This window comes from Labrus bergylta, chromosome 7 (genome assembly GCF_963930695.1).
Source record: "Labrus bergylta chromosome 7, fLabBer1.1, whole genome shotgun sequence".
In the NCBI taxonomy this organism is placed as follows: Eukaryota; Metazoa; Chordata; class Actinopteri; order Labriformes; family Labridae; genus Labrus; species Labrus bergylta.
The window spans coordinates 1,916,829-1,929,615 of NC_089201.1; the positions used below are offsets into that span (position 1 = coordinate 1,916,829).

A 12,787-nucleotide genomic window follows, 5' to 3' on the forward strand; every position below is an offset into this window, starting at 1 on the left:
TTGACAGCAGATCAAGGAGGAGAGCCACTTACAACACATTTTCAAAATATTATTACATAATTTGGTACCCACATACATAACTAAAATAATCTATAACAAATTTAAAAGAATTAGTATTTATAACAGATTTATATCCTTAACACTGGTTTTGTCTAAATCCTATGTCACTGACCTTTCTTTGGATTTTACAAGGGTTACTTGTATGTTACTCACTATGTATGACCTCACACCAGCAGAGTCATGTGATTTCAGTAACATGACACCCCTGCTTGCATTCAAGCCAATCTTTTTTTCTTTCACTTAAATGTTGTAGAAGAAAAAATATATGCACTTAAGCTTAGGTGTCCCACATTACACTACTCTATCCTACAGGAACATAAATGAATACATGCTGTAGACACAGCGTGTAATAGTAATAACAGTAATAATAACATTTTGAGGTGAAAGGAGAAAAATGTTAAGAATAACAGTATTAAGAACATTAATACAAATGTTGGTGATTTATTAAACATATGTGGCATTGAGTAAATTTGCAGGGTTATCTTCCTATTCTGGCCTTTGCCAATAATTACCATGGTTACAGATGCATGTAATGACCTATCAGGTTGAATTCACCAAGGTTTTCTATGGATGGAAGTTATATTTGAAGATGTTTTGTATTGTATTTTTAGAATTAAAGGGAAAATAAAATGGATATGGCTTATGTTATGACCAGCTCGTGTAGGCCCTAACATTCAATGGAGGTCCACACAGTCAACTTGCTTGTTAAGTTTAGTTTATTTCAAAACAACACAAAAATACAAGGGCAAAGGGAAATAAGTCTATTCTGTCCAGAGGAAGAGAGAGACAGAAGGCTGTGGCAGTCTGGCTTATATGCCCTTCCACCAAGGGGCAACCTCCGGTCTCGAAAAATGTACAAAAAACTGCAGTTCCTCGAGGTTCCGCTTGAGGCTGGCTGCAGAAGCGCCGGAAGTGCCATAAGCTCACAGCCAAAAAAGCCCGTTTTTACCACAGGAATCAACATGTTTACAGCCTGGTTCAAAAAACGAGATATATCTGAGAAGTTGACGGCCCCTTCTCCTCACACTGTGGGGGGGGGTGAATTTTTTTATAACTCATAAGAGTTTGTTTAACACATATCTGACAACATACATGGCTTGCTGTGCAGTTAACAGACCATACAACAAGTTGATGCTTCAGTTTTTTTCGGTAAGCGATATAGAAGTGTTATATTTACTGCTTACTCAGTGTCTGTATTTATATTTACGGACCTAGCTTGTTTAACGTTAGCTTGTAAACCAGTCGGCTAACTGTACTCAGTGTAGCTCATTATTTACATTATTTACGGTCAATGGTTTAGAAATGTTTGTTGTTAAGATGTTGTTGTTGAAAATAATGAGTTTGTGTGATGTTAGAAGCTAAAGGTTCACGTCGGTGGTTAACCACAGACTGTAAATATGGTTATCTGACGTTATGATGAATGTTATACTCCACGGAAATGTGGACATTAAAAAACAAACTTTGTGTAGTAATTATCCGTCAGTAACATAAACTGAACTGAACCTAATCTGCTGTGTAGGTTATAGAGGATGACATTAACGTTACATGGTTGATGTAGTGTCTTAAGATTTGAGCAAACTGTTAACAAATTTAAAAAAAAATGCACTTTGTAAGAGCATCTGTAACCGTTAAGAACTATATTAATAACCATATTCATTTTCACTGAACTCATACACAGAATATAGCAGTAGAAATATAAAATATAAATAACATATGGAAATAAGATAGGTAAAGCACATAGATATAAAGTATAAGAAATAGTTTGAAGAATACAGCCATGTACTGAGCTCATGTTAATAATAAATGAGCTACTGTATGTTCTGTACTAAAGCACAGAGAGTTGGGAGCTGTTAATGATTTAAATAATTCAGATTATATTTGTTTCATGTTAAGATGAAGTACTATCCACAATAAACTGCTTAATTTTTCCTCACAAAATCTGAGACCGTTTGATGTGGAATATCATTGTGTGAGTGAGAGAGCTGAAAACAGCATGATTACAATAAGGTTTATCTTCTTAACTTTGAATAGATGTTGATTACCTGAATACTGTACCTTCGTTGTCTGGGTAGTACACTGTTGAATTTATGAATGTAATCTTACACACAGATGAATACAGAAAAATAGATGAGAACAAAAAAAATGATTTAATGAATAACTGATATTTTCTCTCTTTCTTTGCCATCCTGAAGACCCCTCACTAAAAGTCCATGTTCTCCTGGATCCATGTCACATGCTCAAGCTTCTTCAGAATGACTTTTCAACAGTCGAAGTTCTGGTGACAGAAGATGGCCAGCAGATAAGACGGCAGTACATGAAGGAGCTCCACAGGCTTCAGAAGAAGGAGGAGGGTTTGCACCTTGGAAGACTGTATTCATGCTGTTCAAATAAAAAGAGATCTCCTCCAAACAACTTGCAATCAAACTATTTTCTTCCCATTTTAAAACCCTTTGTCCAATTTAGATGGGAGAAGTTGATATTATGTGATATTGATCTGGGAAGACTACATTTCTAAATCATTTTTAACTGTGTTTTTATTCACAAGTTATTGATCTTATTTACTCTCCATGTATCTTGATTTAAGAATGGGGCTGTGTTTAAGGGCATATTTTGCAATGACTCTGTTCCATCCCATTTTAAGAAATGAACTGCATTAGTATTTATCAAAAGAATAAAAGGTTGTGTAAAAGTAGACTTCCTTCCCTTAGCTATTGATTTGAGCATTAATGCACATTTTAGTCTTGTCATTTCAAATCTGAAATGTATACTCATAAGTAGACATAAAGGAGTGCATTTATATAGAAATATTTATTTAATCTGAAAAACAACATTAAAAAAGTCTGTTTTTACAGCAGAGATGAACATGTTTACAGCTTGGTACAAAACAAACAAATAGGTGTGATTAGCTCATGTCTCGATGGACACACACTGTACGGGGGGTGAATGTTTTGATGACTCATCAGTTTTGATTTGATGAAGGATAAGAGTTATTCACAATAAGGCGTGTAGCTGACCAGCTTGACAGGCGGGTGAGGTGTAACGGTTTGTCAAGAGGTTTAAAACACGTCTCAGCTCCAGCTCTCAGCCTGTGGGTGACATCACTCAGGCCAGCGAGCTGTTGAAGAGAAGCAACCGAAGTCCACCCCAGAAGAACCAACACATACAGATGTTGTTGAGGCTCAGGTTTCTCCCTCTGTCTCTGCAGCTCTCTGGGCACCTCGATGGACCAGTCACCAATAATCCACACTGTGTCTATAGGAGAAATACAAAGGTGTTCAATTAATGCCTCAGACAAGACAAAATGTACAGTTAACTACATGTGACAGCTCAGGGTGTTTTTTTGTTATGAGCCACATCTGCAGGAATAATATTGAACAAGGTAGCTGCAACTCATAATAACAGATGCCAGTCTTAAACACTATTTTTTCTAATACTTAAAGTTTTTGGTGTGAAGATGACACTGTCCACAGACTCCATGACTTCACAGGGTTCAATAGAAAACAAATATCTTATCATAAATACTATATAATTATTTTTCAATTGTCATGTTCACCTCATCGCTGTTGACATCAGTAAATATAAGACACAGACATTCCTCTTTTTGTCAGAACAGTAACATGAACTGTATGCTTTGTAATATTGATTTCTTCTGGATGTCTCAAATATTTATTTACAGTTTATGGATAAAACTTTGTTAATGTATTGCTCTGCTAACACTGACAAAGTCTAACTGCTCTGACAAATAACTAATAAACATGATTGTATATTTAAAAAAAGTGTAGTTTTAAGACTTTAATTAAATATTTGGGTTGAATATAATTAGTTTTAACTGTGTTGTAGAAAAGTTAAATGTTAACTTACTGTTTAAAGAGTTTTCTCAGGATGAGCAGGAATAGGGGATGATAGCAGCCTAGCTGTTAGCTATGCTGTCAAGTGGACTGCTAACGTTGAGCTGAATGGGCGGAGCTAAGTCCCGCCGGTCCCGCCTTACTGCTGTCGTTAGGTTGATCCGAAGTTAGGTTGAGACTGCAAATCCAATATGGATGCGGCCGTCGATTGGACTCATTTTCTGCCTATGTCACAGACGGGTCAGGGTTCGTCCAGTAATATTTACAGTCTATGCCTTCCACTCTAACCGTTTGTTAGCCGTTAACTGACATTATGGTGTTTACAGTCAATCAACAGGTAGGTGGGCGGGTCTCCCAACGACCAGCAGGCATGCCACCACCAACCACCAGATTACGGCAAACCCTGAAACACAAAACAACAGCAGTACCAGGCCAAACACCATAGCCAGAGCCGTCACACTTATCAGTGGATCGTGTTGGATCTGAGAGCAGCAAACAGAAACTGCTTCGTTTTCAATATCAAGCACTGTGTGACCTACTTATAAAGACTTTTACATCAAACCAGAAATGAAAAGATCAGGCAGGTATTTCTTGGCACAGGAAATTATTAGCATAGCGCTCTAAAGGATCTGAAAAATAACATTTACAGAGAGGTGACTTTAGGGAAACATAGTTTAATATACATATTACTTTCAGCATTTCATTTCATGAATTGATTTGAACTTTTAACCTGTATTTAATTAAATGAAAGAATGTATCCTCCCAGAGTAGATTGATTTAGCATTTACAATAAATGTAGTAACAATCATAACGTAATTCTGGCTGTCACGGCAGCTCAAAATATAAACTTAGGTTAGCTATACATACAGCTATGACTAGCATACATAAACCAACTGGACTCCACTGTATTGAAGGGCAGTAAATCTTTCACAATGAACTTGACAACCGCTCTATGGCATTCTGCAGTTTTCTCCTGTGATGTTCTCCCTCGTTTAGCCATAGAGAATGGGTTTATCCTGGCTATCTGACTGCTGCTTATGTTACCCACTGCAGAAGAAGCTGGCCCTGCAGCTTGACTTCTAAAATCCTAAACTAACAACACTGACTGAATATCTACATTCCTTATTAATAGATCTAATGTGTTTACCTGCATCTTTAACGGAGCCAAAGGGACTCGGAGGCTTTACACAGTATCACTTTATACACCATTAGGCCAGTTTGTCATTGTACCTAATAAAGCAGTTACACTCACTGTTCATGCAAAGGTGGACCTTGCAGACCCTGCAGGCCACATTTGACCTTAAAATGTTGCCTTTGCTGCTGCAGTACTTGCAGGTCTGGCGTTTGGCACGTACAGGGGCATGGAAGAGGGACAGATCAAAGCGCACAGCCTCATTTGGTGTGTGGCTGCGGTGTCCCCGGACAGGCTTAGGGATATCAGAACTGGTGGTCAGGCTTTCAACAGATAAAGATGAGCTTCTTCTGGAGCTAGATGTGGCAGGCATCTGGCCGCTGGCACCCCTGAACACCTGGATTCTGAAATCTTTCAGAGGATGGCCAACCCAGGCATTTGTGATACTGGCGTCAATGACGTATGCAAAGAGATGCAGGTACCACCTCTTGGACTTCATGGGGGTGCAGTAGAGGTGTACCAGCATGTCACTCTTATCAATGCCCCCCATGTTGGCATTATAACTCCTGATGACAGCTGGACAGCTCACAGGCTCCTTCCTCTTGGTCTCACTGCAATACCTGATGACTGAGGACATCGGCTCCACCCCCATGTCTGTTGACAACAGAGTGACCGCTTTGTTGTCCTTCCACCTGACGGCCAGTATACCATCATCACTGGTAAAGTAGTCACAAGTACTACGAGGGACAGCCTTTTTCCCCATCTCCTTTATAGACTTGAGTGGAGGACTTCTGATTCTATTGTCCCTGGCTGTCCCTGTGTACCTACAATTCTGATCTCGGATGTACTGCACTAGCTCAAGGCTGGTGAAAAAGTTGTCAGCAAAGATGGCTGTGGTGGTGGGACAGGACATGGTACTGGCCAGGACAGCGACAATCTGGCTGGTGGCACCCAAGACTTTTTGTTCAGGTGTCTGGGGGACATCATGGGCCTCCAGGGTAGTCTTGCCCTGGTATAGCACCATGTCATGGATGGAGCCATCCTCAGAGGCCCTAGCAAACAACTTAAAACCCCACTTGTCTGGCTTGTTTTTGATATACTGCCTCAGGTTACCAGCTGTCTTCCCTTTGTAGACAACCATCACCTCATCTACAGACTGTTTGGGGGTCTGTGGCTCACGCCTGAAAGTCAACTTTGTGCCAGGTGGTTGGCCTGGCTGATGACTTACTGGATTTGCTCGGCCTCCGGGGCTTGTGGTGCTCGCTGCACATTATCATCATCATCGTCCTCACTGTCACTGTCCTGGAGCACCTCCACTGCAGGCTGGATGCATTTCTTCTTGGCAGAGGTGCCAATGTCACTTGGGCCTGGAATGTCCTGGTTGTGGGTGGGTGGGACAAAATCAGGGTCTGCTACATCGTTATCTTCCTCCTTGTCATCATCATTGATGGCAGGGTGGGCCGGCATGACAACAGTCTCCCTCCTTTTGGCATAAAACACCCGCGCAGACATTGCCTAAAAATTACACACAATATAACAACTGTTAAAAGGTCACAAACTGACAAAAATCCCTCATATTCACTATTTATAGCTTTAATATTTCTAGAAATAGGTTAAAATTCTCTCTGAATCACTGTATAGTGTTATAAAAACCTTTGACAACTTTAAAACATTATGTTCTAAGTCTAATGTCAAGAAAATGCTGTAAGTACGAATTGTTCAGTTGCATTGGGCATATGTCCAAAAATGGAAAAACCTAGTTAACTCTAGTTTTTAAGTGATCCGGTGCCCGCATTTTTCATGCCGAAATTTCACTAATTTCACTAAGTCCTCCACAAACAACACATATGTCATCACTTAGCACAACTATTCAACAATAAAATGTATTCAACTTACCATGGTTAGTTTTTTTGTTTTGTACAGAAATGTACGGTGAGCTGAGCCACATTGGCATCTTTTTCGGACTTCAGAGAAAACAGGAAGTTGGATTCGTGCCAGGTCTCTGCTGATTGGTCAAATGCCACAGTAGCGGGATCTGTGACGTAGGGTGATCTCTTCTGATTGGCTGTGTGAGGACCACATGCTTCTCAACCTTACTGAGGTACAGCAGGGTGGCCATATGTAATGTGTGCGGAAATTACCAAAAATCGTCACTTGCCCGATTAATGCATTTGGGCTGAAATTGGTCTGGTTTTAATTTTCAACTTCAGCACTTTAAATATATCAAAAATATACTGCATACATCAAATAGTACAGCTTGGCCCATTGACACCCATTCAAACCACATGTTTTCATTCCTTGTTATTTACATTATAAAATCACACAATTTAGGTAAAATTGCTTTCATTATAAACACAGTTGAAAATTGTAGTTTCTCATGTTTTTTTTTTTTTTTTTTTACCAGATTACATTATTTATTCATTTTTGGCCAAGGGAGCAATTTCATGTGTTGGGGTTGTATCAAGTCAACTTTGTTTATATTCTTTAATAATTATACTTAATTATTAATAATATAAATAAGATATCATTAAACTATGTTTAATCTCGTTTTGGGGCACCAACCTGTAATCACGTAAATATAACCAAAATATCACTCAAATCAGTCTCAAATTAGTTATTTAATTACTAATATTATTAATAATGAATAACTATATCTAATAAATTGAAGGCGTGAAATCCGTACACAAAGCCTTCGCACCCAGCTTATATCACAATGCAAATACACCAGTAATCACAAACAACTGCTCTCTTGAATTATAACAGAATTTATTTAAACAAAGCAACATCAATCCAAAATCAATGAACTTAATCAAACAAATCACTATCATGAACTAATCTAAGAAACAAACATTATCAAGCAAGGCTTGTGTGTGTGTGTGTGTGTGTGTGTGTGTGTGTGTGTGTGTGTGTGTGTGTGTGTGTGTGTGTGTGTGTGTGTGTGTGTGTGTGTGTGTGAGAGAGAGAGAGAGGGGGGAAGATGGGGGGGAGATGGTTTTCGTACCCCCAGATCTCTGGGTCTCGTGGTGCCGGTGGTCTGGGAGTCTGCACCTCAGGATGAGATGGTGAGGGATCTGACAGGGTCCAGTGTGGCCACGGTTCCCTTCTGTGATCCCTTATCAGGAGGGTGCAGCAGCGGACCCGAAATCGTTGAGAGCTCCGGTCGCCACATATGCTTCAATTACGAAGGTAGAGGGGTTGACAGACCGGGGGTTTCCTCCGTTACCTCTTCATTTTATCTGGACGACCTGCTGTTGCTGGCTCGCTCCAGGAACGTGGCTGCTCTCCAGACAGTGGCGCTCGTGTCTCATCTGTCGAACCTGGGTTTCACGGTGAACTGGAAAAAAAGCTTTCCTGTCCCAACCCGGTCCATAGTGTACCTGGGGGTGTAACTTGGCCTGCATGACTGCGCGGCTGGTGGAAGAGGGTGGAAGCGCTGACAGGCTTATTAGGCCGAGTTGTGTCCCGCAGCGTGGTGATAGCCCTAACTGTCATGCGGCTGCTGGACATGATGCCGGTGTCTTTCCCGAGCAGTGGGGGGAGTGTGGCTGGCTCACATCTCTCTCCACATAAATGGCTTGGAGCTGCTCGCCGTTTGGGAAGTTGTTCGGCATTCAGCTGTTTTGCGGCCTAATCCAGCTTTTATGCCCAAAATTATCACCAGCTCGTTCAAATCGCAGGTGATCATGCTGCAGGGTTTTTTCCTCCTCCCCACACATCTAAAGAGGAGGCCACGTATCACCTTCTGTGCCCAGTGCGCGCACTGGTGTGTTATGTGGCGCGTACTGCTGCCTTGCATTGTTCTCAGCAGTTGTTTGTACACTACAGAGAACGGTCTGTGGGACTCCCCCTGTCAACACAGCGGTTGTCACATGGCTGTGTGACGCCATCACCCAGGCGTATATCGCATCAGGAGCTGAACTGCCGGTGGGATTTCTAGCGCACTCCACCAGGGGAATTGCTTCTTCGGCTGCCCTGCATGGGGGTGTGATGGTGGAAGAAATCTGCACTGCAGCTTCATAGTCTTCCCCGTGCTCCTTCGTGCGTTTTTACTTACGGGATGTCTCCTGTTTTTCTGTGTCTCACTCTGTGCTCAGCACCCTGTCTGTATAAGTGAGGCTAATCTACTTTCTCCTGCTGTGGGCAGTTGAGAGCAACATTGTGGGATGTATTGGTACCTTCCGGACCCAGTGTGGCATAGACTACATACTGCTTCACCTCTTACCCAATAGCGATAGCCTTAGAGGGTGAAGCCTATACGAAATAGAATGATAGTTACATACTGTAACTCCAGATTCTATGAGTATAGGCGCAGCCCTTTAAGCCCACTGACTCTGGGAATGGCTGTAGAAAAGCTGTTTTTTAGGGGGAACAGAACACACGGTCTCAGCCGCATATATACCTGGGGGTGGACCGTGGGTGGGGCCCACCTTGTGGGTGGGCGTGGACTACAATTCTTTTAGTGCTGCACAGGTGCGCAAGGGATAAACCCAATAGCGATAGCCTTAGAGGGCTACGCCTATACTCATAGAATCTGGAGTTACAGTATGTAACTATCGCTTTGTTCTTTTCATTAAAAAATGGCACGCAAAACTACACAATAGCCCTTACACACCTAAATATCTACTCTCCAAAGAAAATTTCAGAGGTCAAAGATTCAGCTACTGGGGAAACAAAAACAAACTCTGGCACTGTTTATAAATATGTTTAAGCAGGTGCAGTCAATACTAATACTATAAGTAAGCCTAACAGCTTTCTCTGGCAAGATGGTAAGAAGATCTTATTCACTGCTTCAAGCACTTGAAAGTGTGATGTGCTCGGATAGCAAAGATGAGGAGAAATCTGCACTTGAAGGAGAAACATCTTCTACCCAAGATGAGGAAACACCATCCTCAGAGGATGACACCACTGATGATGAGTACCAGCCTGAGCCCGATTCCTCTTTCTCAGAGGGTGAGGATGATTCAGAGACAAGAGTAGCAGTGACAGAGACAGAGGAGCTGGCGACTGAGTGGATGTCTCGCAATGGGAAAATTATGTGGTTTCCCACTGCTGAAGAGACCCTGCGCTACAATCCAGTAGCATCTGGTATCACCCCAGGGCCCACCCTGTATGCAATTGCCCGCATCAACAGCCTAAGGTCTGCCTTTGACCTGTTTCTAACAGAGGAGATAGTTCAGCTGCTGTGCACCCACACAAACCTGCATGGGAGGCGGAGATGTGAGGATTGGAGGGATGTGGATGAAGTAGAGATGAGAGCCTACATTGGGATTTTGATTCTGGCCGGCGTCTACCGCTCAAAAAATGAAGCATGTGGGATGACAAGACAGGACGAGCCATGTTTTGTGCAACGATGCCCCTCTACCGCTATGCTCAGATCAGTGCTAACATCCGCTTTGATGACAGGCTCACCCACCCGGGACGCTTCAGGTACGATACACTTGCTGTATTTCGCATCCTGTGGGAAAAGTGGGTGGCTCGCCTCCCCCTCTTGTTCAATCCAGGGGTTGATGTGTGTGTTGATGAGCAGCTTGTTGCTTTCAAAGGTTGTTGTGGATTTCGACAATATATGCCCAACAAGCCTGCCAAATACGGCATTAAAATCTGGGTCATCAGTGATGTGGCAACCTCCTATGCCTGGGGGATGCAGATTTACAAGGGGAAACCCCCCGGTAGTTCCCGGGAAGTAAACCAGGGAATGAGGGTCACACTCCAACCGACAGAAGCGCTCCAAGGACACACTGTAACGTGTGATAACTTCTTCACATCTTTCGCCTTGGCAGAGGAACTCCTCCGAAGAAAACTGGCTCTGGTTGGCACAATAAGGAGGAACAAACCAGAGTTACCTCTCCAGCTGCGACAGAGGGAGATTCTGTCGTTTGTCTTTGCTTTCACCAAAACTTCCATGATGGTATCCTACATGCCCAAGCGAGGGAAGAATGTGCTTCTTTTGAGCATGAAGCACAGGGAACCAGCAGTCAGCGACGGGGGAAAGGCGAAGCCTGCAGCAAGCCTGGACTACAATAGGTGCAAAAGCGGTGTGGATAATCTGGACAAGGTTGTTGGCAACTACAGTTGTCGAAGGAAAACCAGCTGCTAGCCGCTGACTCTCTTCTACAACCTCCTGGATGTCTCGGCATACAATGCTTTTGTCCTGTGGAAATCACTCCATCCTGAGTGGGAGTCCTCTAAAACATACAAACGGAGGGTGTTCCTGGAAGAGCTGTCCCCCCCGCTCAACAGCCGGTGCTGCCATTGTTGCCGGGATACAACAGTCTGAATCAGAGTGTGATCCACAGCCCGCCAGCTCTCCTAAATGAGGAGAAGATGTGAACTGAGCACCTCCAGGAGAAGAACGGCAACCGCTTGCTCCAGCTGTGGAAAGTCTGTCTGCAAGGACCACTACACTGTGGTTTGCACATCCTGCCGTTCTTGAGCATGCACACACACACTCATTGAAATACACTATTGAACACACACGCGCACACCAACACACACACAGAATTGTTCAATTGTTCTCTATAAAAATAAATGTTTTTCTTGTTCAAATTTAACAAGTACTGCTTTATTTCTCAAATCAAATTTGAAAGGAACTATTTGTTACTGTTACTGACCTGCAATGATAATAAAAAAAAAATTAGGGTGCATCAAATATGGTAAAAAAAAGAAAACTTTTTCTCTTTTTTTTCTCTAAAAAGTTAGTGTTAATATGTAAAGTAACTGGTATTTAAAGGGTTAAAATTCTGAATTTGAATGAAAATTTGGTTTTCATTACAAGGACTGAAGCAAATTTAAAAAATCAAGTGGCGAAAGTGGACAAATATTTTGATGTATATTAATTTTATAGCATTTTCAGAATGTAAACAAGAGGTGGCCATTTTTGGCCACGAACAAGCTGAGTTTTTCTGTTTTTCTGTCACTGCACAAAAACTAAAAATGAATTGTAATCAGTGTTGCTATTAATCAGTTATGTATTTCAGACTGTGCTATTATTTCTACAAGAACAACTGGTAGCACTGAGAATATATAAAATTGTCAACTTTGAGGTTGTTTTCCAACAGGTGCATTGTGCAAACAAACTGGCATTTGAATGGTAAACATTAAAAAGTGATGGATATTTTGGACTTTATGACAAGCACTGATGTTAGTTAAAAACATTATGCAGTAAAAGTAGCAAAAAAACATACAAAATCAAAAAAAAATACTGAATTAGTCTGTTAGTGCTTCTTTTGTTACTAGTGTTACCCCCTTTAGATGCATTGAAGTTTGTGGGTACCCTGTATTGACCAAACATTACTACCATGACAACAACTCTGAAACTAAGTTCCTCATCCCCCGTCCTCTAAAAAGTAGAAAAAAAAGGCTCTATATGCATGAACTTGTCAGAGGTGAAGATGTCGCCTTGTTCCTGTCATGTCGTTGGTAGCGACACTATGGTTTCCTTTTCTTGCATAGTCCTTCAACCTGTCACTATATCCGTGAGGAAATTGCCTCATACTGCAACAGTTTTAGAAGTAGTAATTATGCCTGCGGTCCAAGGCTGCCTTGTTCCTCTAATGAATTAGCTTTTTCAGGTAAATTGGGTTGTCAAAGTTAATACAAGGCCGGAAAATAGAGAGTGAGCTGACAGAGAAAGAAAGAGAGAGAGGTTCAACTCAAACAGTCCCCTGCTGCATGGCTTTGGCACTGAGCCCTTGAGACCTTACCTGTTTATAAGAGCAAGCGTGTGGCTGTGCACAATTGGATCTGA

At 41.8% G+C, this 12,787-nt stretch overlaps 1 protein-coding gene and 1 pseudogene across 1 annotated transcript; one reads left to right on the plus strand and one right to left on the minus strand.

Moving 5' to 3' along the window:
- Positions 1-836: 836 nt before the first annotated feature.
- Positions 837-6,917, minus strand: LOC136179648 (piggyBac transposable element-derived protein 3-like). Its single transcript, XM_065956498.1, has 2 exons — positions 3,922-6,917; positions 837-3,312 (listed from the first exon to the last, which is right to left on the minus strand). The coding sequence occupies exon 1, from the start codon at positions 6,179-6,181 to the stop codon at positions 5,117-5,119; it is 1,065 nt and encodes a 354-aa protein (XP_065812570.1). The 5' UTR covers positions 6,182-6,917; the 3' UTR covers positions 837-3,312; positions 3,922-5,116.
- A 356-nt stretch (positions 6,918-7,273) lies between these two features.
- LOC110005948 (piggyBac transposable element-derived protein 4-like) lies at positions 7,274-11,541 on the plus strand (annotated as a pseudogene).
- Positions 11,542-12,787: the final 1,246 nt, after the last annotated feature.

Excerpts from the sequence above, each read along its gene's own strand:
- LOC136179648 (XM_065956498.1), bottom strand. The coding sequence starts at position 6,181 with ATGGTTGTCTACAAAGGGAAGACAGCTGGTAACCTGAGGCAGTATATC.